Source organism: Callorhinus ursinus, unplaced genomic scaffold (assembly GCF_003265705.2).
Source record: "Callorhinus ursinus isolate GAN/ISIS: 27379988/994484 unplaced genomic scaffold, GSC_fseal_2.0 scaffold38, whole genome shotgun sequence".
Taxonomy (NCBI): domain Eukaryota; kingdom Metazoa; phylum Chordata; class Mammalia; order Carnivora; family Otariidae; genus Callorhinus; species Callorhinus ursinus.
In genome coordinates, this window is record NW_027397100.1 from 10486477 (window position 1) to 10513706 (window position 27230).

General features: G+C 52.0%; 1 protein-coding gene and 1 pseudogene across 3 annotated transcripts; one reads left to right on the plus strand and one right to left on the minus strand.

Moving 5' to 3' along the window:
• The window catches only part of LOC112827274 (fer-1-like protein 4), a 32003-nt pseudogene extending 26045 nt beyond the window's left edge, over positions 1-5958 (plus strand).
• A 1616-nt stretch (positions 5959-7574) lies between these two features.
• On the minus strand, positions 7575-22183 carry ERGIC3 (ERGIC and golgi 3). Of its 3 annotated transcripts, XM_073880501.1 has the most exons (14): positions 22021-22183; positions 21812-21882; positions 21620-21707; positions 21286-21405; positions 15569-15662; positions 14578-14743; positions 14376-14433; positions 10927-10941; positions 10289-10320; positions 8968-9064; positions 8826-8890; positions 8124-8260; positions 7989-8044; positions 7575-7790 (listed from the first exon to the last, which is right to left on the minus strand). In XM_073880501.1, the coding sequence occupies exons 1-14, from the start codon at positions 22106-22108 to the stop codon at positions 7711-7713; spliced, it is 1167 nt and encodes a 388-aa protein (XP_073736602.1). In that variant the 5' UTR covers positions 22109-22183; the 3' UTR covers positions 7575-7710. The 3 variants fall into 3 exon arrangements, with proteins under 3 accessions (XP_073736602.1, XP_073736603.1, XP_025731848.1); XM_073880502.1 differs by lacking the exon at positions 21812-21882; XM_025876063.2 differs by lacking the exon at positions 10927-10941 and having other exon boundaries at positions 22021-22182.
• Between the last annotated feature and the right edge of the window lie 5047 nt (positions 22184-27230).

The following is a 27230-nucleotide window of genomic DNA, read 5'->3' on the forward strand; positions in this document are numbered from 1 at the left end:
TATTAAATGATGTAGTTATCAAACCAGACAAGTAAGTGTAATACATAAAGTTAAAAAACATGCAAAATGGTGCTATATATTGCTTAGGGATGTGTGTACATGTAATAAAACTATTTCATTTTTTTGTGTGTGAGTCCTAAACCTCAAGTAAAGGGTTCTGGCTACTTCAGGGATGAAAAGGGAATTAAATCAGGTAAGGGGATTCCATTTGTTGGTAGTGTTTTCTTTATTAAGCCAGGCACACACGGTCATTGATTTATTTTTATATTAGTTAAAATATCTTTATCGTTGTAAAAAATAAAAGTGAATAATACAGAAAGTTATGGTTTGAATATTAAAGCCCTATACATCTTGCCACATAATTTGTTTCATTATATTTTTCATTATACCTATTTTTAGGTCTTAAACATTTCATAATTAATTTAAAAGAAAATAAAAGTCATGTTGTCGAACCTCAGTTAATTCCTCACGGTGGGAGATCTCTCCTTGGTAACTTGCTGCTTACACTTAACTCTGAGATTTGGTCCAGCAAGGGTAACCTTGGGTTACAACCGTGACAATTCTCTCAGCCCCAATTCCTGTCCCCTTAGGCCACCAACCTGGCTCCTGCGGACCCCAACGGCAAGGCAGACCCTTACGTGGTGGTGAGTGCTGGCTGAGAGTGGTGGGGCACCAAGGAACACTACATCCCCAAGCAGCTGAATCCCGTCTTTGGAGAGTGAGGCTGAGCCCTGGGCTTGGGAATGGGAGCACCTTTACCATCTGACCCCAGGGCCCCAGGGCTCCCACTCAGGCAGCTGGCGTGGTGATGGTGAGGGAATGGACAGAGGCTGCTGAGACCCCCGGAGCCCTTGCCCCCACAAGACCACCTCCTAGGGCATGGGGGTGTCCTCAGCCATTCTCCCTCCTGGCCAGGGTCCTGGAGCTCGGCATCTCTCTCCCTGCCAAGCCACAGCTGAGTGTGGCTGTGTTTGATTATGACCTCGTGGGTTCTGATGACCTCATCGGGGAGACCCACACTGACCTGGAAAACCAATTCTATAGCCACCACAGGGTGAACTGTGGGCTGGCCTCCGAGTATGACATGTGAGTCCTACAGACCCTCAGGAGCCATTCTGAGTCTGACCAACGACATTCAAGTTTACATTCCCATTGGTGTGTCCAGATCCTTTGATTTCATAGAAGGGGACCTCCCCATGACCAAGACCATATAGCATAGTGGGTCAAGACCTGGGCTTAGGATTTGGGGTCTTATAATAAGTCACTTGATCTCTCTGAGCCTCCATTTCCTCAGCTGCAAAATTGGAGGTAACACCAATATCTCCTCCATTGGAGCATGTGGCATACATCTTCGATTTTCATGGTTACCATAAGGGGGGACTAATCTGCCTCCTGGATCCCGTGTCTTCAGGGGTCCCCATCCCTGCCCCTGTGCCCAACTGTGTCCATATGCTAACCCAGACTGAGGCATTTTTCTCTTTCTGCTCACAGGGATGGGTACAATGCCTGGTGGGGCGCATTCCACCCTTCGCAGATCCTGGCGGGGCTGTGCCAACGCTGTGGCCTCTCCGGCCCTGAATACTGAGCCGGGGCCGTCAAGGTGGGCAGCAAAGTCTTTCCGACACCACCTGAGACCCTGCCCCCAGGTACCAGCCCCTCTCTGATGGACAACCCCAAGGGAGCAAGATGGTTAAACAAGGTACAGGGGGCCCCTGGGGCCTACTCTAGTGTGTCCCCAGAAGAGCCTGCCTCCTTTGGCAAGCAGAGGAAGGGAGTTTGGCTGAGTAAGGACGAGGTTCTTGGATGGTGGGGAGAAAATGGTCTTTGTAGGTGAGCATGATCCTCAAAGAGTCAAAGCAGACCTCTCAGAGGCATAGCTAATCAAGCTTCCAGAACATAGGGTGGCCCATAAGGGGTCCCATATGACAAGACATGGCTGCAGACTTGAGTTCATGCCTCATAAATGGCTGGTGGTCTGTCCCTAAACAAGAGTCTTTGCAAAGCCGTGGCCCCTTCAATCCCACTGTCCCTCGACTGCTGGCTTTTCACTGGGAAAAGTTGTTAGAGAAGCATCTCCCCACTTGTGCCTTGTGGACTTGCCCTCCCAGCCCATGGGCTTCGTCCCAAACAGCAGCTATGCACTTCCGTTGAGGGGTGGGGGAGGAAGCAGGAGCGTTGGGAACTGTACAGAAGCCAAGCTTGCGCACCTCTTGTTGCAGGTGGGGGGGCTTCCAGGGGGACCAGGGAGGTCCCTGAGGAGGCGCAGGCACTGCCGGTGCTGCGGCACTGGCAAGAGAGGCCGGAGCTTGGGATCTAGCTGGTGCCCGAGCACATGAAAACTTGGCCCCTCTACCATCCCTGCAGCCCAGGGCTGCTGCAGGTGAGGGAGGGCTCAGCACCCAACCCCAGAACCCCAGGACTCCCACCTGCTCCTGGACCCTGGGCCCTCATGATGCCCTTTCCCCAAGACCTTTGCTGACCACTTCCGATTCTGGGTCCTGATCCTGGTCCCCAGCAACCCCACTCCAGTCTTAGACCCCCATCCTGGACTCCATACCTCCACCCCTGACTTTGTCCCTGCAGGATCCCGCACCCCTGGGCCACCAAGGCTCAGACCTGGCACTCCCAATCTGACCTCAACCCCAGGTCCCTAGGATCTGGACCTTGGGAACACCAGATCTTACTTTTGACCTCAACCTTCCACTCCAGGGCCTGATCCTTAACCTCAGCACTGGAACCCCCACTTCAGACTCTACCTTCATTTCTCGCCCACACCCCCTAGCCGCCACCCCGGAATCTACCCCGGAATCTACCCGACTGTGCCCTCTGGACCCCAGCTCTTTCCTCCGTCAGGACAAGGCACAGCCTCTAGCCACAAGGCTATCAGGGGAGGTTGGGTCCTCAGTGGGACCCTTCAGTCTGGTCCTGTGTTCCCAGGGATCCCTTCACATGTGGATCGATATCTTCCCCCCACGATGTGCCTGCCCCACCCCCAGGTGACATCAAGCCTCCACAGCCAATCAGGTGAGCGCTCTGACCCCTCCTCCCCTGGGACAGGCACAGGCTGGTGACCCAGGCTTTTCAGTTAGGTGAGCCACTAATTTCCCTTCCTTCTCATAAGCCATTGTGAGGAGGGGCTCTGTCACTTGTAACCAAAGGAGCTTAAATACCAAAAAACCCCCTTCGGACTTGAGCTCGTCGGAATGGAGCTGTGCGTAGGGGGTTCGTACTTCAGATGTTGTCTGCAATCTGTCACTTTCTCTCTCTGGGCTCTGCTTTCTTTGCTGTCACTCTCAGGGCGGCTTCTGCAGTCTGGGGGCAGGGTGGCTGCTGCTAACAGTGCCAGGCTTACATCTTACCAGCTAGACTCCTTGAGCAGAAAAATAAACACGTCTTTACCAGCAAGAGCAAAAGTCTCAGGGCTGACTCTCCTCGGAGCAGCCTGCTTCGAATGCTGATCGCTTAACCAATCCTTGTGGTTGGGGGGCTGGGATACGCTGATTGGCCAGTCCTGGGTGATGTCCTAGGGGGTGTCGCCACCTCTGGAGCCAGGGGGAGGTGGGTCTTCCCCTCTAGAATCACACAGACTGCCAATGGGGGTGGGGTGGGGGGGCTCATCAACAGAAAATCACGGTGCTATCAACAAATGAGAGGAAATTGCTGGTGGGCAAGAGAAAACGAGATATCCCGGAAAACCCATGACAGCCAAGGACAGGGCTATTTGGGGTAGTAGAGGAAAGCTGGAGCCCCTCCTGCCCCTCAGGGACTGCTCGCTCTCATCCCCACTTTGTCTCTCTCCCCCTCCCACGTGTCACTGCAGACTGGCTTTCTCTCCCCTGTACCCTAGAACTGCAGCTTGCATGTCACCCTGGCTGGTGGTGGCTCCAACTCTGTGTCTGATGTTACTCAACCTTTCAGGCTCTGGATTCCAAATTTATGGGAGAAACTAGTTAGACCAGCTTTGGTCAACAGACCATTCCTGGTGCCATCTGCTGTGGTGGGGGTGATCCCCTTAAGCCCCACAGACATCCTGATCACCCAGCTGGGCACATGGAGGTGCTCAGTGAATGTGATGGCCATGGCCTAGGTCCTTCCTGCTTCCTGCAGCCCCTGTCAGGACCCCCTCAAGAGTCTGAAAACTCTTCCACTACATCCCCCAGCTATGAGCTCAGAGTCATCATCTGGAACAGGGAGGATGTGGTTTTGGATGATGTGAACCCACTCACTGGAGAGCTGTCCAGTGACATCTATGTGAAAAGGTGAGCCTGCGGGCCACCTGGGCAGATGGCTGTGGACTAAGGTGAGATCACAGGCGCTTGGGCCTTGGGCTGAGCCAGAGCCCTGTCTCCTAGGCCCACGATGGGTGCCGGGAGCTGGGGGAGAGCTGGGTTTTGGGTTGGGTCCTTGTGCCCCGGGCCCAGCGCTCCGCCTGCCCCTCTCCCCTGGTTGCAGCTGGGTGAAGGGCCTGGAGCACGATAAGCAGGAGACAGACGTTCACTTCAACTCTGGGGAGGGGAATTTCAGCTGGGGCTTTGTGTTCCACTTCTACTACCTGCCCATGGAGCGGAAGGTGAGCGTCTGCCGCAGGCCTGGACCCTTCGCCCTGCAGGAGGCCGAGTTCCGGCAGCCGGCGGTGCTGGTCCTGCAGGTCTGGGACTATGACCGCATCTCCGCCAACGCCTTTCTTGGTACAGCTTGGCCTTCCTCCTGCCTCACCCCCGAGGCCCCAATTTCTGCCCCCGTTGCCCCTGCCCCTCTGGCCCTTGGTTCCCTACTCTAACCTAGCCCTGAATCGCGGGTTTCAGACCCTAGGTCACTAATCTTGGCTTTCTGGCCTCATTACTGAACGTAGCCCAGAGCACAGTGACCTCCATTCCCACCCAAAGTCCCCGATCCAAGGTCACTTTGGACTCTGACACCATGGTCCCTGCTTTGGCATTCTGGTCCCATCCTTGGCCGTTTGGCCAGGCTCTGACAAGCTGCTGACGCGTGGGCTGTGCTTCTGATGCCCCGAGGCACAGTCCTGCTGTGCGGCCTTCTCCCCCGGGGCCCAGACAGACCTTGATCTCTCGCCTAACCCCGGGAGCTCTGGACTTGCAGGATCCCTGGAGCTGCAACTGCCGGACATTGGGGGGGGGGAGGGCTGAGGCCCCGAGCTCTGCTCCGTGCAGTTGGCCTGCGACGGGGCGGGGCCCAGGTGCAACCTCTTTCGCTGCCGCCGCTTGCGGGGCTGGTGGCCTGTGGTGAAGCTGCGGGAGCCAGAGGCTGAGTCCCGGGAGCAGCGGGAGGCTCCAGCGGACAAGAAGAGGCGGAGGAAGAGGAGGAAGGGCCGGCCGGAGGACTTGGCGTTCACAGACCCCGGGGGCAACGTCCACATCCTCACGGTGGGGGCGGCGGGGGGTGGGGGCGGGGCCGGGCCTGAGCCCACCTACGAGCGCCGCCTCTGTTCCCCCTTTCTCTAGGGGAAGGTGGAGGCGGAGTTTGAGCTGCTGACCGCGGAGGAGAAGGAGAAGCGGCCGGTGGGGAAGGGGCGGAAGGAGCCGGAGCCCTTGGACAAGCCCAAGTGAGGGGTAGGCACGGGAGGCGGGGCTCGAGCCGGGGCGGCCCAGGGGCTTCCTCGGCGTTCCAACGCCCCCGCTCCCCCCACAACAGCCCGAAGACGTACTTCAGCTGGTTTGTGAACCCGCTGAAGGCCTTCCTCTTCATCTGGCGCCGGTACTGGCGCATCCAGGCGCCGCCGCTGCTGCTGGCCCTGGGCACCGTCTTCCTCCTCCTGGTTGTCTACAGCATGCCCGGCCAGACCAGGCAGGTCATCTTCCAACCCCCTCCACCGGCCCTGACCCTAACCGACCGTGGACCCTCTTCCCGGAATCCCAGCCCCTCAAATCCCGCTCCTGGGGAGTCCGTCGCACCCACACGAGCTGTTTGAGTTCACTGCTTTCCTTGAATAAACTTGACCGTGCCTCCCCTCTGACGCCTGGACATAGGTTGTACGTGGTAATACACGGGGCGGAAAACCGAGATGTTCCTGGGTGACAGGTGCTGGGGAGTCACCCAGGGGTGTGGGAGGCTGCCCCGAGGAAGAACGGGACCTGGCAGGAAGTTCAAGTTAGAGGAGTCCTGGCCACCGAGCTGTCATGCCCTCTGGGCAGCCCACCTGTTGCACCTGCTCCTGACGATGACTGGGTCCCTTTCACTTAACCTGCTATGGCTTCTGCCATCCATTCTGTGACAGCCAAGCACTTTGCGTACGTCATTAGTTTATTCTTCAACGCTGAGAGTAAGCACATCAGCACACTTTTGGTTGCAAACAGAAATCCCAGCCCAAGCTGGCTTAAGCAAAAAGGGATTCTAGGGAGCCGGCATAGCTGCAATTCCCGGGGTTTAGCAGGCAGCTTGTCACAGGGTTCAGACGATGTCACTAGGACTGGTTCTCTGCCTCTGGGCTCAGCTCTGCTGTCCTCTGGGGGCTAGCTCATTTGTAGACAGGGTCCCCCGTCAGAACTGCAGGATGGCAGCACCAACCTCACATCTGCCCACATTCACATCCAGGAGAAAGCTTTCCTAGTCCTGAAGGAGCCTGGCCCGCACTGGGTCCCTGGGGGTGGGGGGGGGGGGGGGGGGGGGGGCTATGCTGACTGGGGCCTCCCTGGAGCTTAGGGTGGGACATCAAACCTCCTCCCTAACACAGAAGCTGAGAAGGTAGACAGGGAGGTTCCTAGAGGAAATTCAGGACACTCTTAAGTAGGAATGGTTTCTGGCTGACCAAAAAAACAAGGCTCACCATAACTGGCAACCTGATCTGCAACTTACAGAGGAGACCCGGCCAAGGTCACACAACTCGTGAGGGCTTCCATCAGAGCTCAAGTTCAGGTCTTTCTGCCTCTAGATATTTTGCTCTCATCGTCCTACTTCCCTCCCTACTGCTGTCTTACCCAGACACTCCCTGAGAAACGATCAGATGAACTTGACCAGCTGGACGTCCCTGCTTCCCTGGGCTGCCGCACAGTGGGGTCCTGGACCTAGCTCTGTGCACGTATTAAGGGCTGTGATGGGAAGCCCTGATGAGCTCCAGAGCTGGGGGTCTGACGCCAGCCCTGCTCCAGAATGGCCACTGCTACCCTCCCTCCATTTTCCAGTTCTGCCTCCACCTAGGAGACTGCACATGACCTGGTTGGACCCCTCTCAGTAGACTGAGCCCAGGGTGGCAGGGAGAGGCCCCGGAAGAGGTGGCAAGCCCCAGCCTGCACGCAGGGCTAGTACCCCTGGGCTCAGACCGTCATGAGCCTGAGGGCCATGGTGGCTCCAGGAAGCTCATACTGGAAAGAAAGGTCCATCTTAGCCCTGGTGCTGAACCCAAAAGGCCTGAAGACCACCGCAGAAGAGGGACCGAGGACAGGGCTGGGGGATGGACATCCGTCTGGTTTGAATAAAGCCCTATTAGCCAGGGGATGTCCACGTGGGGCTCCCAGAGGGCCCGATCTGTCAGTCCTGACTGCCTTCAGTAAGTGGCTGTGATGGGGGGTTGTTTCTAGGCTCTGGCCAGACGCAAGAAGCACATGGAGACCAGCAAGTACTATCACAATCAATAGATTTATCAACCTGCACTGAGACCGGCGCTGAGTGGGGGTGGGGTGGGGAAGAGGCTGGGAATGACCACAGGGCCAAAGAGAAACAGGAGGAGAAGAGAACAGAGGGGGAAGGAGACAACTACGTTGTCTTCCCGAGATCAATTTTCTTCTGGATGGCTCGAGCCGAGTGGTAGATGAGTGAATCGATGAGTCCAGCCACTGGGGAGAGATACAAGGGCGGGCACTCGCTGGGCCCTTGGCTGGACCCCAGAGCCTTGTCCCCTAACCGGCTAGGCCAGCATCTGCCCTTGGCCATTGATGTGCCCCTCCTTCCCCAACTAAAACTCTGGCAGGGAGCCCGGGCTTCACATGCCCCACCACGCCTCAGCCCCAGACAGACGCCCTGGGGCTTCTAACCTGTGAACATGCCCCCGATGATGGCGCACACGCCCGTCAGGAAGTGCGTGAAGGACCTGGTGGAGGGACGGGGCAGGGGTCAGCCGTCACCCCTCCTCCCCGCAGTCCTGGGCCCCTCCCTTCCGCCACCCTCACCTGTGCTTCTCTGTCAGCTTCACCATCATGGGCGACAGCTCATACAGCACGAAGACTCCGGGAAGCCCCTGGTCGCCCATCAGCCCATTTGCAACCTTCTCGTGTCTGGTCACAGAGAACTGATTTGTCCTCAGCACCTGGGACAGGAAGGGAATCTAGGCCGGGGCCGAGGCTCTGACCTGGTTCCCAACCCCCTCAGCCCTACACCTGCTCCTGCCCTTGTCCGGAGCGCCTGGACTGTGTGGGAGAGAAAACGAGGCCCCAGGTTGCTAATGAACACCGCAAGGCCCGGGGGCCACCCAGACACACTCTCAGCCTCACCACCCCGGCTTCTGGTCCCGATCCGGGCTACAAGGGGTGGATTCTCTCAGCGTGGGTTCAGGGATGGGAAGCACCTCGCCAAGGCCGCACCATGAGCTCCCGGCAAGGCCAGGCCTGACTTCCTGTCTGCCGAGATGCTGCTCCACGGGCCACAGCAGAAAGGGGAGGAGGGGACCCGGGAAGGGTTAGCCCCCAGCCCAGGGCAGACCGTGGGGACAGTGAGCACCAGGCACTCTGGCTGTGAGGGTACATCACCTACCCCCCGCCCCGGGTTGTCATCCATCATACGGGGATAAGAGCAGCACCCCACTTCCCAGGTCAGCAGGACTCAAGTGCTTGACACCAAGAGGGACTCTGATACTTGAGCTCCTGCAGACTCACCTCCCCGTCTACCTTCATGTACACTGTGGGTACCACCTTCACAAAGTACTGGAACATCATGGAGGCTGCAGCAAGAAAAGAGCACCGGGCATGGGTGCCGGGCAGGGCTTTGGCAGCCGGGGGCTACCTCCCAGGCTGGTACCTTGGGGTGCGGTGACGTTGGTGCGGTCCAGGGGGTTCACAATGCCAGGGTAGTCCTCCCCGAATGACAGGTGCCGGATGTAGTGGGTCATGTTGATCTGCAAGCAACACCAGCACCTGAGCCTCAAGCACTCAAGGCCCCACCAGGCCTCACCCCATCAAAGGTTCCTCGGGACAGCAGCAGACAGGATGCTGGGGAGGGGATGTGTGCAGATGGGGGAGGGAGGGAGAGGTCCTGCCTGGGAGAACATGACCAACACGGGCCTCCCCATACCCCACCAGGGAACTCCTTTCTCACAGAGTCCACAGCCCAGGGCCTCTAGTTTGAGGTTCTGGCTGCATCCAAGCACAAACCAAGTAAAGGCTGGGCACGGACAGGATGGCAGGTGTCAGCTCTGCCTGGAAGTCTCAAGCGAGGGGAGCTCGGACTGGGGGGGGGGGCACCAGGTGTCCCAGCTCTGACTTCTGTCCCGTTCCAGTCTTTATTTTTTTTTAAGATTTTACTTATTTATTTGAGAGAGAGACAGAGCATGAGAGGAGAGAGAGAGTCAGAGGGAGAAGCAGACTCCTCGCTGAGCAGGGAGCCCGATGTGGGACTCGATCCCAGGACTCCAGGATCATGACCTGAGCCAAAGGCAGTCGTTTAACCAACTGAGCCACGAAGGCGTCCTGTTCCAGTCTTTATTAACCTCAGCCATTAGAGGGGTTTTTAAAAACATGCAAATCTGATTACATCATGACCCTGGTTAAAGGGCCAATAGCCTCCACCGCCTACAGGAGAGAGACCCAACTGCTGCTCAGCCTGAGGCTTGTGAGGTCTGGTCCAGGCCGAGCCAACCTCTCCAGCCTCCTCCTCCACACCGGCCGCTGTGGGTTCTGAGAAGTGCTCCACTCCCTCCTGACTTTGCCGGAGGATCCCTCTGCCCAGGACACTCCTGTCCAGCCCCATCCCCCATCTCTGGCCTGTGCAAACCTCAGTTCTTGACCCTCAGACTGATCCCCTGGCAGAATATGGTATATTTTGGGGGCGCCTGGGTGGCTCAGTCGTTTAAGCATCTGCCTTCAGCTCAGGTCATGATCCCAGGGTCCTGGGATCGAGCCCCGCATCGGGCTCCCTGCTCCGCGGGGAGCCTGCTTCTCCCTCTGCCTGCCGCTCCCCCTGCTTGTGCTCTCTCCCTCTGTCAAATAAATAAATAAAATTTTAAAAAAAATATGGTATATTTTTATCTGCTCCCCCATCCCAGGACACCCCTACGGAGACACGAAGGCAGCAACCATCTCCCACACCCAACCGCCCTGCATCGCTTCCGGCGGGTACGTACATTGTCGAGGCCGAAGCTCTGCAAGTCATGGACTAGGAGAGAAGGGAGAAGATGTCACCAGGTGTAGAGGACTGGCCTCCTGGCTCCCTCAGCGTCCTTGCTCAGGCCTCCTCACCCCTCTTGGGAGTGTGACTGCCCAGCTCCTCTGACCCTTCATCCCCTGTCAGGCCTGCCTTGGGCCTGTGTGCGAGTCCACGCCCTCCTCGGGCCTTAAGAACACAGACCCTGATTCCCTCCTGACACGTACAGGGAGCCCTCCACGGGCATCTCCCGGGTTTCCACTCCCATCAAGTCCCTGCTTGCACCTCAGGAGACAAACCCCACTGACTCTGGTCTCTCACTAAATACAGCTGAGGGCCAATCGCTGAGCCCCAAGTGAGGTGGGTCCTGAGAAAGTGGTCTTCCCCGACCCCTGTGCCCCCCACCCTAAGAGCCCCCAAAGGAAATGCCATGGGTACCCTGTACCGTTTATTCCAGAACCAGTGCTTCCTGCCCTCTGGCCCTGATCTCTACTTCAAGGAACCCTACCTGAAAAGTAAGACCCCAATCCCAGGACCATCCAAACCTCCCCCCTGTCCTAGGAGGGTAGACTGCCCCAGAAGCGGAGGCTTGGCCTCCCTGGGGGCAGGGCCACTTACTCTCCACAGCATGGACTGCAGCATGGGGGAGGGCAGGAGAGAGAGGGAGGAAGAAAAAAAAGATTGAGAGCTTCACAACGAGAACTACGGAGTAAGACACACGGTAGAAAGGAAGGCTGGAATATTCCTGCCTCAGCAGCAGGGTCTGGACCCAGCTAACAAGCCTCCTCCTGGTCCCGCCCCTAGGGGAACTCTTCCCTGGCCAGGGAGGAATGCAAGGGGTCTTGGGGGCGGAAGTATGGTGGCCTAGGAAGAATAAAAGATTTAGAGCCCAATAAGCCACTTCCCTAGCTGTGTGACCTTGGGCAAGTCACTTGCCCTCTCTGGGCCTCAGTGATTTCTACAAAGGGCTGTCCTGAGGACCAGGTAGGATCTAAGATGGAAAAGTATGAGGTAAACTTTATAATCCCCCCCCACCCCCAAAGCAACAAAGATGTCAGAAACTAGCTCCCAGACCTTCCATTCAGCCAGATCTCTGGTCTCAGGCAACTGTAGCTTTGTGTTTTGAACATCCTCTCGGGATGCAGAGCACCTTTGCTCTGCCCAGGTGGAGGAAAAGAGCAGCTGCGGGGGCCACCAGACCTTCTTCTGCACCAGGGCCCGTGCCAACCTCGACACTGACCGTCTCCCAGCATCCCCATGAGACCACCCTTCCCCTGGCTCCCTCCAGAAGAGGGGGCTCCGGACCCACCTCCTGCCCTGGCCCAGCCATCAGCCTCACCCCTGCACGCCGCCTTCCAGACCAGCAGGGCTACCTCCAGCAGGCCGCTGCTCCTGCTCACCTTAGTCCCTGGGCAGCTCAGGACTGCCAGCTCATCTCTCACTCCCGGACTCCAGTCACACTGTGGCTCTGTACGTCCCCTAATATGATCCTGACTCCTATCCCTCCCAGACCCTCCCAGGGGCCCCCGTGACTCATCAGTAAAACCCCTACATCTTCCGCCACTACACATGCCACTCACCGTCTCGCTCCAACCTCGGCCTGGCCCTCCCTTGAAGGTACTTTTCCCCGCAGCCCCCTCAGGGGTGACAATTTCTCCCCCACACTTAGCCTCCTCCGTGGCCTGAAGTGAGGCCTTGCTCCTTAATGCCACTTCCAGACCATGGCCCTAAGAGCTGCCCTAAAAATCCCCAGCTTTGCAGCTCATGGCAAACTATACCAACTCTCCCTACTTGTCTTAGTCACTTCGAGATCCACACAGAAGCGCAGGTTGGCCCTTCCGCGCCTCTACTCAATGGCTCTAGCCTCTGGCCGCAACTCTCTCCCCCACAACCCTGTCGCCCTTCCCCACGATCTCCCCATCAGCCAGCTGCCATCCTACCTGTCCCGATTTTGTCTGCCTTTCACCAAGTCTGGGCTTTCTGCACTCCTAGGGCACTCAATTCTGTCTTCTTTTTCCTTCTCAAGGCCCTCACTCCAGCGACGGTCCCACCCGCCCCGGAGCATGACTGGCCAGCTCTGCCGCAGACTGTCCCCTCTGCATATAACCGACTGCTACCTCACACATCTTGCAAAACCCCTCCCTTGAGTCCAAACGTTCCCTCCAGCTCCAGCCCACTCTCCTCCCTTTCGAGCAGACTCCACGGAAGAGCGGTCCTTACTCACTGGCTCCAACTCCTCTCCCTTTCCTTCCTGAGCCACGCAGTGGGTGCTCCCTATTGCTCCACGAAAACAGCTGTCAAGGTCATACACCCGATGGGCAACTCTTACCCCACGTCCAGAAACATCTGGTCTGGGTTTGGAAACGCCTCCTTCCCTGGGCGTTCAGGACACCACCTCTCGGCGGGCTTCTCGTCTGACGAGCGCCGCTTTCTCCCGACGCCTGTGTCCTCTGATGGTGGAGCTCTCCTCCCCGCCCACCCTCACCTACAGGGCAACGTCATCCTGTTCCACGGTTTTACATACCCGAGGACTCCCACATATGCATCTTGGGACCAGACCTCTCCCCTGACCTCCAGATCCAACAGCCAGCTGCTTACTTGCATCTGGGCTGTCTAAAAGGACACCCAGAGCCCACCGGTCAGAACGCGTCAGACGCCGAATTCCTGCTTTATTCGTCCAGCCATCTAAACCCGTTCATCTGAATCTTCCCCTCTCCCTAAATGGCAACTTCATCCTTCTCACTCCTAAGCCACAAGATGTCCGAGTCGTCCCTGACCTCGCCCATCGGCATTACCCTCCAACATCAGCAATTCCCGCTTGCCCCTCCGCACCACTCTGGCCCGGCCCCCACCATCCTGTGCCCGGATGGATCACGGCCATGGCCTCCCATCGGCTTCTCTGGTTCTGTCCTGCCCCGCCCCCCCCAGTCTTGTCCACAGAGCAGAGCGCTGCCCACCTCTGCAAAGTCAAGTCACATCACGTAGCACCTCCTCAGAGCCCTACGATGGCTTTGTGTCTCATGGAGAGTGACAGTCCTTGTCCCTGTGGTGGCCTCCCAAGCCGGGTACCTGGCTCACCTTATCCCTAACCACACCACCCCGCTCGCTGTGCTCCAGCCCCCTGCTTTCTTACCGCACCTCCAACTCACCAAGCCCATTCTCGGCTCAGAGATTTGCATTTGCTCTTCTCTCTGCTTCAAACCCTTCGCCCGGACACCCTTATGGCCAGCTCCTTCACCTTCTTCAGGTCTTTACTCAAATGCCGCCCCATCAGGCCCTCCCCGCCTGCCCAATACCCAGCAGCACACACGTACCATCTCCCCAGAGCCCTTCGCCTCTGTCATCTTTATCCTGCCTTTCTTGGGTTCGTAGTACTTAATAGCATCTGGTAGTCCATACATTCTACATACTTGTTTATGGTCTGCTTTACTAGAACGCTCAGGACAAGTACTCTGTTTTGCTCGGTGCTGTACTGTTAGCACCCAGACTCGAAGGGGGCACGCAGTGACTACTAAATATCCAGCGGGTGCACGAATGAATACGTGAATGAAAATAAATCCCATCTATTCATCCCTGGGAACCACCCTGTGAGGGAGGTCCTAGTATCTGCAGCCCCATTTTACAGGAGAAGAAACTGAGTGGGGCTCTGAAGTCCCCAAATCTGACAAACTCAGGAGGGGCCGAACCTGGGTTTCAAACCGGCTCTGCTGACCCCAAAGCCTCCCATGCGGCTCACGTGATATTGGGAGCTACCCGTTAGACAGCCGGGCGCAGTGCTGCGGCCTTCACCTGCACAAGCACCCTGGGAGAGAAGGACCAGCCTCTCCATCTTATAAAGGAGGAAACGAGCCCAAAAAGATTAAGAAACTTCCTCCAAGTTTCACACAGCCAGTAAGGTCTGACACTGAACTCTGAACCCAGGCAGTCTGGCTCCCCAGCCCATGCTCTTAACTGCGGACCGAACTGCTGCCCCGAGATGGGGGTCTCCCCGGGCCAGGTGGAGGGGCGCTCAAACTCGCCAGGGCATCCGGGGTTGAAAACTCCCTGGCGGATGCAGGCCCACTCACCATGCACGTGGGACTGCTGGAAGCTCTTCCCGGGAGCAAAGTGGAAGTTTCCGGCCACCTGTAGCGGATATTCTGTCTCATTCTCCAGCCGTCTCCTCCCTTCCTCTGGTCTCCTGAGGGCCTGAGTGGGCCCTCGGTTCACCGTGGAGCGGGGCCAGCCCACAGCTGAGCTGGCCCTTTCCCGCCTCAGTCCCTCCCGTACCTTGTTGACTTCTAAGAAGCCATATACTTGGCACCCTTCATTCTTCTGCTCCTGCATCTTCTGGCTGAAGCCTTCTCGCCGGCACTGCTCAATAGTGTCTGGGTTCTTGAAGGCCCAGCCCCGACGGCGATAGGCCTCCCGCACATCTTCACAGGTGTTACAGCACCTGCGGGAGAGGGGGGTGCGGGGTGAAAGCAACACAGAGGCACGGACCCCGAGCTCGCAGCTTGGGGGACAGAGCAGTTCTGTCCACTAACGAAGCCTCTGCCGGCCTCATCCCTGGCCACCAACTGTTCCCAAACTCCGTTCCCTCAGAGGCAGCAGGACTGTTAGAAGTATGTATCTCCATTCTGTTTGGGATGGCAGAGAGCAGTGCTGGCCGCGCAACACTGAATGCAGCCAATGCCACTGAATGGTACACATGAAAACGGTTAAAATGGTAAGTTTTAAAAGTTATGTATATTTTACCACAGTGCAAAAAATATTAAATACATATCCCAGGCCCTACCCTAGACCCGCCGAATCAGCTTCTCAGGGGCCAGGGCCCGAGGAACATAAGAGCAGTGGCCACATATCACGGGCCTAATTACCTGGGCTGGGCCTTCAATCTCAGTGCTTTTTATACAGGATACATCTAATCCTGATGTGACTGTTTACAGGAAATGTGTTACCATCACCCCCTTCACCAGACAGGTTATGTGGCTTTGCCCAAGGCACAGGGGTGGAACCCAGGCAGCTGGACTCCAGAGGCCACTTCTGAACCAGAGCGGGCACCACTCCAGCCTCGCCCCCCGCTGTGGCCCCACGCAGGACCTGGCCACAGAGCCCCAGTCACCTGCAGCAGGAGCAGTGACTGAGGCACGCACCCCATCCCCGCTCAACTCTTGGTCCAACTTCACCCACCTGCTGCGGAGTCCGACACAGGCTGAGGATGGCTGACACAGAGTGCCCAGCGGGAGCCCCCCACCTCAGCCCCCCGGCTCTGGCTCACCTGATGTCTTCCGTCTCGGCACCGTAGCAACTCTCACAGCGATCAGGGTCCAGGGAGTCAGGGTCAAACACTTTTACCTCGACCTTCCCAAGCTCTAAGGGGAGGACAGAGGCAGGGGCATCAGCTGGGAGCAGAGAGAGTGAAATCTGCACCCCTGACCCCCTCATAGGCCCTTTGGCCTGTGGCCTGGGAATAATAAAAGCTATAATAATAGCTCATACTGGGGCACCTGGGTGGCTCAGCTGCTTAAGCGTCTGCCTTCAGCTCAGGTCATGATACCAGGGTTCTGGGATCGAGCCCCGCATCAGGCTCCTTGCTCAGTGGGGAGTCTGCTTGTCCCTCTCCCTCACTCTCTCTCTCTCAAATAAATAAAATCTTAAAAAAAATAGCCAATATTTATGTGGTGTACACTATGTGTCAGGCACTAAGCACTTCCACACATCTATTATTTCTCTAAATAAAAGTACTAGTAATGAAACAATAACCGCAAATACTAAATGTTACCTGACTATAGGTCACTGTGCACAGAATGTCTTTCACCTGCACATGGACCCTAGGAAGGTGGGGATTATTATTACCCACATCATACTTGCAAAGGCTCGGAGACTCAGAGATGAGAAGTGGCTCTGTCCAATGCGACACAGTAAGAGGCAGATTTCAGCCCCCAGTTCCAAAGTGTGTGCCTTTAACCCCCTCACCTTGGAGCTACACCTCAGGCCTGCTCTCCATGCCCGATTCCCTGCCTGTAACTACCTCCTCCTAACCGCAGACTTCAATATTTAATAACCCAACCTCCTGTCTTCCCACAGTTGTATTTTGTCATCTCATCTCAGCCTCATCCCGCTTCATTTCCACACACACCTAGACCTTATTTCCAATGACCGCAAACCTTCCACAATTTCGAGTATCCCAATCTCGAGTATTTATCCTTATTTTCCCAGCTCATCTGGGAAATGTCTCTGGTACCCAGAAACCACCAATTCTTTGACAACACTAACATTATCACTCCCTTATGCCCTCGCTTCCCTCCGTATTTAAGTTCCATGGTCCAAATGGAGAAGGGACTGATGGTCTTCAATAAATGCTGCTGGGGGGGGCGCCTGGGTGGTTCAGTCGGTTAAGCGACTGTCTTCAGCTCAGGTCATGATCCTGGAGTCCCGGGATCGAGTCCTGCATCGGGCTCCCTGCTCAGCGGCGAGTCTGCTTCTCCCTCTGACGCTCCCTCCTCTCATGCTCGCTCTCTCCATCTCATTCTCTCTCTCAAATAAATAAATAAAATCTTAAAAAAATAAATAAATGCTGCTGGGAAAACTGGATATTCATATGCAAAAAATGAAAGTGGACCCCTAGCTTACACAACTCAATAAATTAACTCGAAATGATTAAAGACTTAAATGTAAGACTTAATACTGTAAAACTCCTAAAAGAAAATAAGGAAAGAGCTCCCTGACATTGGTCCTGGGAATAGTTTTTTGGTTACGACACCAAAAGTATAGGCAACAAAAGCAAAAATAAACAAGTGGGACTACATCACAATAAAAGGCTTCTGCACAGCAAAAGGAACAATTAAAAAAATGACAGGGCAACCTATGGAATACAAGAAAATACTCACAAATAATATGTCTGATAAGGGGTTAATAGCCAAAATATATAAGTAGCTCATACAACTCAACAGCAAAACAAATATGCAAACGATCTAATTAAAAATGGACAAAGGACCTGAATAAACATTTTTCAAAAGAACACATACAAATGACCAACAGGCAAATGGAAAAGAGCTCAACATCATTAATCATCAGGGAAATGCAAATCAAAACCATAAGGTATCACCTCACACCTGTTAGAATGGCTATTATCATTCAGAAATAAATAAGTACAAACAAACAAGAAATAACTAGTTTTGGGGTGCCTGGCTGACTCACTCAGTAGAGAATGCAACTCTTGATCTCGGGGTTGTGAATTTGATCCCTACATTAGGTGTAGGGCCTACTTAAAAAAAAAAAAAAAGAACAAGAATAACTAGTATTGACAAAGATGTGGAGAAAAGAGAACCCTTGTGCACTGTTGGTGGGAATGTAATTGGTGCAGCCACTATGGAACAGTATGGAAGTTCCTTGAAAAATTAAAAAGAGAACTACCATATGTTCTAGCAATCCCACTTCTGGGTATATATCCAAAAAAAAAAAAATCACATCTTATAGGTATCTGCAGTCCCATTTTCTTTGCAGCATTACTTACAAGTCAAGACATGGAAACAATCTAAGTGTCCATCACACATGAATGGATAAAGAAAATACGGTGTATATATACATAATGGAGTATCATTTAGCCATAAAAAGAAGGAAAGCCTTTATTTGCAACAACATGGATAAACCTTGAGGAGTAAAATAAGTCAGAAAAAGACAACTTTATGATCTCACTTACATGTGGAATCTAAAAAAGCCTAATTCATAGAAACAGAGAATAGAATGGTGGTTGCCAAGGGCTGGGAGGTGGGGGAAATGGGGAGATGTTGGTCAAAGCGTACAAACTTCCAGTTATAAGATGAATAAGTTCTGGGATCTAATGTACAGGATGGTGATTATAGTTAATAATACTGTATTGTATCCTTGAAAGTTTTTTTTAAGATTTTATTTATTTATTTGAGAGAGAGAGAATGAGAGACAGAGAGCATGAGAGGGAAGAGGGTCAGAGGGAGAAGCAGACTCCCCGCTGAGCAGGGAGCCCAATGTGGGACTCGATTGCGGGACTCCAGGATCATGACCTGAGCCGAAGGCAGTCGCCTAACCAACTGCGCCTCAAAAGTTGCTAAGAGTAGTTCTTAAATGTTCTTACCACACACACAAAAGATAAGTATGTGAAGTGATGGATGTGTTAACTAACCATATTGTGGTAATTATTTCATAATACATATGTAATTGAATCATCAAATGATACACCTTAAATTTACACAATGTTCTACTTTCTTTTTTCTTAAGTAGGCCTCCATACCCAGCATGGAGCAACGTGGGATCTGAACCCACAACCCTGAGATAAAGGCCTGAGCTGAGACCAAGAGTCGGACGCTTAACCAACTGAACCACCCAGGCACCCCCATAATGTTGTATTTCAATTATATCTTGACAAAGCTAGAAAGTAAATTCCACGGCCCGCTGCTCTAATTATTCCCTTGCACAGAACCAGAACCCGTCTGTTCCTTGCTCTCTTTGTTGTGCAAGCCTAGCAAAACCCAAACGCTGGTTAAATTCAACTCTCTGGACCTACTTCTTGCCTGTGCCTCCCTTAAGACTGTCTGGCAATCCTACTTCATTTCACTAATCAGCTCACTTTCCTATTCTCTGAGATGACTAATTTATTGTTTTAAATTTTTTAAAGATTTTATTAGAGAGAGAGAGAGAGAGAGAGAGAGAGCGAGCATGGGAGGGGGGAGGGTCAGAGGGAGAAGCAGACTCCCCACTGAGCAGGGAGCCCCATGCGGGACTTGATCCCAGGACCCCAGGATCATGACCTGAGCCAAAGGCAGATGCTTAACCAACTGAGCCACCCAGGCACGGCCTGAGATGACTAATTTATAGCTTTTCCTCCCATCTTAGGCTCCCAAAATCCGCTTCCCTTTCTTCACTCTTAGTTAATGACCTTGCTTTCAATTTCTACGAAGAACAGAGAAGCAACCGAGTCTACTTAATCTCCCCACCAAATCCACCACACCAAATGCATTCTCCGCCAGCCCTCACCCCCCTTCTCTGCTCTCTCTTATGGCAAAACACCTGAAAGCGTTATTTTCACTCAATGTCTCTCTTTCCTTTTCTGTTCTTTAATCAGATTTTCATCCTCAACAGTATCGAAACTATTCTTTGTAAAGTCCCCAGTGGCCTCCATGTTGCCATTTGCAATGGTCAACTCTTACTCATTTTACGGGACTATCAGTGGCTTTTGACAGTTGCTCACTCTCTCTTCTTGAAACTCTTCCTCCACTTGGCTTTTGCAACATCTCCTATTTCTCTTCTACCTTAATGGCTCTCAGTCTTCCTTCCTGGATCCTCATTTCCTGACTTCTAAATATTGGGGGAGCTCAGGGTATAGTTCCTAGACCTCTCCTCTACTTACATTTACTCCCTAGGTTTTCTTTTAGTCCCATGGCTTTAATGCCATCTGAATGTTGATAACTCCTACATTTATATCTCCAGTCCTTCTCTAATGTCTAAACTGGTACATCTAAGTGCCTCCTTAACATCATAAGGCTATAAAATGGGCATCCCAAATTTAACATGCCTCAAACCTGAAATCTATTCCCCAATCCTCATCCTTCCTTGTGGGACGAGTCCCCAAGTCCCCAATGATCACCACCTCCTGGTATTCACATTCTTATGTAGTTCCCACCTCCCATAATGAATAGGGCTGATCTGTGTAACCACCTGTATAATGCAGAAATGATGGTGTCCAACTTCTGAGGCTAGGTCATAAAAGATGCTGTGGTTTCTACCTTGTGTTCTCCCAGATCACATGCACAGGGAGAAGCCAGATGCCATGCTGTGAGGACACTCAAGCAGCTCTACTGAGAGGCCCATGTAGTGAAGGCACTGAGGCATCCTGCCAACAGCAATACGTGTGAGCTATCTTAAAAACAGATCCTCCAGCCCCAGTCAAGCCTTCAGATGACTGCAGCCTCAGCCAACAGCTTGACTGCAATCTCATGAGAGACCCTAAGCTAGAACTACCCAACCACACCATTCTTGAATTCCTAACCCACAGAAACTGAAAAAATAAATTTTTGTTCTATTAAGCCACTAATTTTGAGGATAATCTGTTACACAGCAGCAGATATATAATACTCCCCTGTCTCTCACACACACAAATCCTCTTTCTCCTCTATAGTCATGCCTATTGCAAGTCATTTATTTGCTCAGGCCCAAAACCTTGGAATCAACCTTGACTCTGCTCTCTTATACCCTATATCCAAACCAGCCAATTCCCTGGTTTTACTGGTGTTCAATATATTGCTGTTGAACAAACAACTGATAAAACTCAGAACACAGCAATCTCTAAGGTGTGAGAAATCATAGCTTTGAGGAGGGTTTTGCTATTGTGGGAAACAGTTAACGTAAGCATTGGGAGGCCACCTAGGGACAGGAAACGGAGTTAGGGTGACCAGCCACTCTGTACCAGGCATCATACATATATGACTTCATTTGATCCTGTAATTCCATGTGGTAGGTTTATCACCACTCTATAGCTGAGATCGTAGACTGCAAGAGACAAAGTTACATCTGAATTCAGGCAATCTAACTCAAGAATGTAAACTCTTAACCTTAAGCCACCCTGCATTCCAAAGGGGAAGAGCACTAGGGCTGAATTCAGCTAACGGGACGGGGAAGCAAACACCCAGAGAAATGTGGGTCCATCTAGAGGAGTTCTGCCAAGGCAACAGCACATGAGTCCCATCCTCAAACTTCTGTTACTCATCTGTGATAGGCAGGGATTGGAGACCTCTGAGAATGACAGCCAACTAGAGTACTCTACTCAATACATAGGCCAGAAGCCTGGATTTCAGGCCACTCTGATTCTTAATAACTGGGGGACAGTAGCAAGCTACTTGACTTCTCTGGGTCTTAGCTGCTTCATTTGTCATTTGGCCAGCCACATCCCACTTGCCAGAAGGAAGGGCTTGGGCATGTTCAGCTCTGGGATCTGAGATCTGGCCTCCTCCCCACAGTTACCATGACGCTCGGCCTCTGAGCTCACGGGGATGCCATCCTTATCTAGCCGTTGCTTAAACAGGTTGTGTTCCACATCCAGCTGCTGCTCCCCAGCCACATCCATGGCATCGATGCTCAGATCTGGAAGCAGGAAGTCAGGGTAAGGTACTGGGAACCTAGGGGCAAGGGGAGAATCTGGGTTTTGGAGGGTGAGAGGATGCTGGGATTGTCTGGGGGCAGCAGTGGACTAGGGGAAAGAGGCTGTCCTGGAGTCCCGTCCAGAACCTAAGGCTGGAGGTGTGAATCTGGAAGCCCACCTAAGAACCTGCAACTCCCACCCCTGGTGGGTACTCACAGGCACAAGGCATGTGCGGAAAAAATACGTCGATGTTGATCTTCAGTTTATCTCCCCGTGACTTGTCCACGTAGAGTTCAGGATGCACCTGGAGCAGCACCACCTCAGTAAGACTTGGCCCTACGTCTCTCATTCCCCACTCCCATCCCTAGAATGCCGAGCCCCGCCCACGTACTAGGCTCCGCCCCTTACCTCAGTGGTGAGGTAATACTGCAGCTCGGACAGAAACAATAGCAGCATGAGAAGGCCACTGACAATGGTCACTGCGGGGAAGGGAGCGAGGGTCAGAAGGGCCTCTGCTCCACTCTCTCAAGCCCCCCGTAGGCCCGGCAGGGTCCAGGCGCCCCGGCCAAGCTCTCGGACACCCATGTCCCCGCGACCCCGGCCCCGCCGCGGCCTACCCGTGGCGCCCCCGCAGGTCTTGACCCGGAAGTCCTCCAGAGTCTTGGGGTAGGCATCGAACTGCTTGAGCTTCCCCAGCGCCTCCATGGGGACCAGCCGGAAAGGGGACGCCAGCCGGCCCGCCCCTGCGGCCTCCTGCTTCCGGTTCGGAGCTTGAGCCACGCCCCCCGTCCGCACGCAGGCGCAGCAATGCGCACGCTTGGCCCCGCCCCTCGCTCGCATTCTCACTCCGGTCGCCACGCCCACGGGTGCTGGGGAGGGCAGAGTTTTAACACCGTGGCGGGAACAACTCTCTCAGTCCCGGCGGTCTTGGTCTTGTCTTTGGCAGGGCGCCCGGAGACGACTCTGCGGGGCAGAAACAGTAATAGCAGCATTCGCTTGCCTTGACCTAGGAACTGCGCCAAGAGTTTCACATCAGAGGCCTGGAACAACATGGAACCTCCTAGCACAGTGGCTTTCAAAGTGTTTCCAACTAGCAACCTCGTCATCACCTGGGCACTTGGTTAAAAATGCGTATTGGGCCCCACCACAGACCTGCTGAATCAGAAACTCTAGGAGTTGGTCCCAGGTGATTCCCTGCAGTTAGTTTGAGAATCACTGCTGTAGAAAGTAGGTGGGACTTTTATCTCCATTTTCTGAAAGACAAACTGCCCTGGATCACAGCCTGTTAACGGCAAGGCAACCCCACCACACCACTCTTGAATTCCTAACCCACAGAAACTGAAAAAACAAATTTTTGTTCTATTAAGCCATTAATTTTGAGGATGACTTGTTAACACAGCAACAGATAGGTAATATTCCCGTCTCTCATACACACAAATCCTTTCTCCTCTCTAGTCATGCCTATTGCAAGTCATTCATTTGCTGAGGCCAAAATCCTGGAATTAACCTTGACTCTGCTCTGTTATATCCTGGATTGTGATTGGGTTGATTCCAGCCCATTTCTTCTGGACCTCAAAGTACCCTGGGAGCCTCAGTGCTTCTGAGCATGGCTCATGAAGGTGCTTGGCTCAAATCATTTCAGGGATGTAAGACCAGAACTTTGATAAAAGGTGGCCCGGAGGACTATTGTAGTCTGTAGGAGAAATTGATGTGCTGGGTTAGGGAAGGCTTCCAGGAAGAGAAGGGACACTGGAACTGGGTGACCTGTGGCGGTGTGACTCTGGAGAAGCTGAGCGATGTCAGAGTACCCCTTTTGCCTTCAGGCTGCAGTTTGCTAGGGATGTGGGGGAAAGAAAACAAGCTCATGTTAACTGGAAACTGACAATATGCCAACTGCTGTAATCCATTCTACCCTGGGAGGTAGGTGCTATTTCAAACCCCACTTAGAAAGAAAGGAAAGGAAACAGCAGAATGTGCCTTGTGCTGTGAAGCAAATAATCAGGGAACTGTAACAGTGACAATAGGGGTGGGGAAATTTCTGTTTTAGGAATTCCAGAATTAGATGGTCCTTCCCTTTCCAGAATTCTTTTAGGTGGCCATGACAGGAGACCAAGACACTTACTAGTTAGAGACTTCATTCTTCATAATGTCAGGCTTTATACTAATGCTTCAATCTTCTCCGTCAGGGTGGAATCCTTCAACCTTTGAGCAGGTGGGGCCTGCACAGGACTGGTTCACTCTGCACATGCGGCTGCCAGCAGAGGGGGTCACTGGTCCCCTGTAGCTGTAGCTTACAAGCCCAGCCAGAGAAGAGGGTTTCAGTCCCTTTCGTCGGTTTCTTCTGCCCCATCACAGTCTTCTTTCACTTTATTTTCACACTGATAAATGAACTTTTCCTAATTGTTAAAGAAATAAATGCATTTGCAGATGTTACATGTTCTCCTTCCCCAGTGCAGATGGACCATTTTTCTCTTGGGAGAAATACAGAGACCTCAGTGTATCTGGTTTGAAAACAATAGTCACAGTGTGGAAATCTCACTGCTTCCCCTGAGAAGGAAGAATGACACAGCTGTGTCAGTGTGTCTTAGAGTCCAATTAAGAGAGCTTCTTACAGACTTTGATAATACTGGGGTCAGGGAATGGACCTCAAGATGAATGACATTTAAAATGACACTTGAAGAAAAGGAAGGAACCAGAGAGGTGAAGTACTGAGTGGGAGGGAGTAATGTGTTCTAGGAAGAGGAATTATAAGTGCAAAGGTCCTGGGGCAAGATAGAACTTAGAAAGTTTTAGGAACAAGGAAAAGCCAGAATGGCTGGAAAATGTGAGATGAGTGAGGATTTTGGATTTTATTCTGCATGCAATGGGATGCCATTTTAAGGATTTAAGCAGGAAATTAATTTAAGATCATGCCAGTTGCTAGGTGAAGAATGGATAAGGGATGGGTAGAACAGAAGTAGATATACCAGTTAGGATGCTATTGCAGGTTGTGGAAGGAAAACATAAACTTCTCTTTAGAAAGCAAAAATATAATTAGAATATGAGCTTCCATTTTAATCAAGGAATCATTTTTTAAAAAGATTTATTTATTTATTTGACAGAGAGAGAGAGAGCACAAGCAGGCTGAGCAGCAGGCAGAAGGAGAAGCAGACTCCCTGCTGAGCAGGGAGCCCAAAGTGGGCTCCATCCCACGACCCCAGGATCGTGACTTGAGCCGAAGGCAGACGCTTAACTGACTGAGCTACCCAGGTGTTCCCTATAAAGGAATCATTTTTTTTCTGTAAAATCCTTTCCATGGTAGATCTATTAAGCCAAGACAGTGGTTCTTAAAGTGTGGTCCCCACTACCACCAACATCGTCATCACCTGAGAACTTGTTAGAAATGCAAATTCTCAGGCACACGCCAGAAAAACGAAGTCAGAAACTCTGGGGATGAGGCTCAGCATTCTTTTATTAAGCTTTCCAGGTGATTCTGAGGCATACTCTTGTTTGGAAAGCACTGGGCTAAGAGTCTCAAGCAAATACTTTTTATATGCATTGTGGTGCAACCCACATAAGGAAGGATCTTCTTTCAATGTTTGTAAAACATCATTTAAGTAATTACATAAATCAGGGGTGCCTGGGTGGCTCAGTCAGTCAGGTCAGTGCTCAGTCAGCGGGGAGTCTGCTTCTCCCTCTCCCTGTGCTCCTCCCCCCGCTTGTGCTCTCTCTCTCTCAAATAAATAAATAAATAAAATCTTAAAAAATAATTACATAAATCATAAAACAATGACCAGTGAGCAAGCTAATTATAAAGATGCTAGTTCTAATAATATGTAGACTTAATCCTGGAAACCTTCCTGCTGAAAAACATCTTGAAATGCTAAATAACAATTATCCTTCGGAACATACAGCTGACTCATGAAAAAGTAAGAGAAATTCCCAGGGGCTAGAAGTGAAAAGAGTTGAAAAAAGCGATAAACTTGTGACCTGACTTTATGAATCTGGGGATGGGACGGGGAGAGGTGGCTAAGGGGCTGGGTGTCAGTAATCTACAAGCTTGGGTTTTCTTCTTTTGTTCTTAGCACATAATAATTCATAGTAACATAGACATTTATAGCTCACAAAGCACTTTCATACAAAAGATCTTATACATTGGAGAGTAATGTGTTGGTAGCTATCATGTGGTAAGATGCTACATTAATTTAGGAAGGCTTTGGAAGGAACTGAATATTTTTTCTTGGAATCAAATAGATGGGAAGATAATGGTTTCATAAAATATTTTTTAGTCAGTGTGGCCTGAACTTTCCATGACCATATTGTACTTGCCTTATAATCATTGTCAAAAATAGATGGGGGATGTCCTTTTTGGGTATTGGCTATTAATACCTATATAGGGAAAGGAGATGATACCTCCAGGCCTCAATAAAAAATGGCTTCTTTTTTTTTTAAAGATTTTATTTATTTATTTGAGAGAGAGAGAGAGAAACAGCATGAGAGGGGAAAGGGTCAGAGGGAGAAGCAGGCTCCCCGCTGAGCCGGGAGCCCAATGTGGCACTCGATCCCAGGACTCCGGGATCATGACCCGAGCCAAAGGCAGTCGGTTAACCAACTGAGCCACCCAGGCGCCCTAAAAAATGGCTTCTTAACAGAGCTAGGCCCTTAGAAAGAGGGTAGGCCAGAAAAAACAAAACAAAGCATCCACTTGTACAGGAAGAGAAAGAGAATGCTTGAGGTTGTCTCAACTTGTGTCCTTGATAGGAATACAAAAACATAAAAACAAAGTATTGCTGGACATTGTGATCACAGGCCTGTCCTCATATATAAGTTTGGTGTTTGGATTTATATTCTCTGCTTAGTCTGGAAGCTCCAAAGTGGAGAAATTAACTTATAATTGAGGGTGCCTGGCAGAAGCATGCATGAAACTGCTCTCAGGAAGCACACCTCAACCTAAGCCACATAGCATTCTCAAGGATAAAACTCTGCTAAAGATGAGCAACTGACCTAATCTTCCAAAATATATAAGGACACAATCCCTCATGAGAAAGAGTCAATAGACACCATCATCAGCATGATTAGACTCCTGTGAACCTGAGATCATGGATCTTTCAGATAAAAACTATGTTTAGAGGGACGCCTGGGTGGCTCAGTCAGTTAAGCGTCTGCCTTCAGTTCAGGTCATGATCCCAGGGTCCTGGGCTCAAGTCCCACATCTAGCTCTTTGCTCAGCAGGGGGTGGGGCCTGCTTCTCCCTCTGCCTGCCGTTCCCCCTGCTTGTGCTCTCTCTCTCTGTTAGAAAAACCCCCAAAAACCCAAACCACAAAAACAAAAAACACCCCACTATGTTTAGAATAATTAACATTTAAGAAACAATAAAGATGTAAAAATGGTATCACACCAGGAAGACTTGAAAATAAAATTTGGGGCCCCTGGTGGCTCAGTCGGTTAAGTGTCTGAGTCTTGATTTCAGCTCAGGTCATGATTTCAGGGTTGTAAGATTGAGCCCCACATCAGGCTCCACATGGAGCCTGCTTCAGATTCTCTCCCGCTGCCCCTCTCCCACTTCTCTTAAAAAAACAAAACAAAACAAAACAACAGGAAAAGAAATTTAAAAGAATTTCTAGAAATGAAAAATACAGTAATTTAAGTTAGAAAATCAGGGGGAGGGTTAAACAGCCAATTAGACAGTCGAAGAGAGGAATATTAAACTCAAAGAGCTGAATATAGTATAGAGAAATGAAATCATACTATAAGAGAGAGATTCAGACTGAAGAAATCCAACATCTGACTAATAGGAGTTCCAGTAGGAGAAAGTAGTAAGAAGGAAGGAGGGAGAGGCAATATTTGA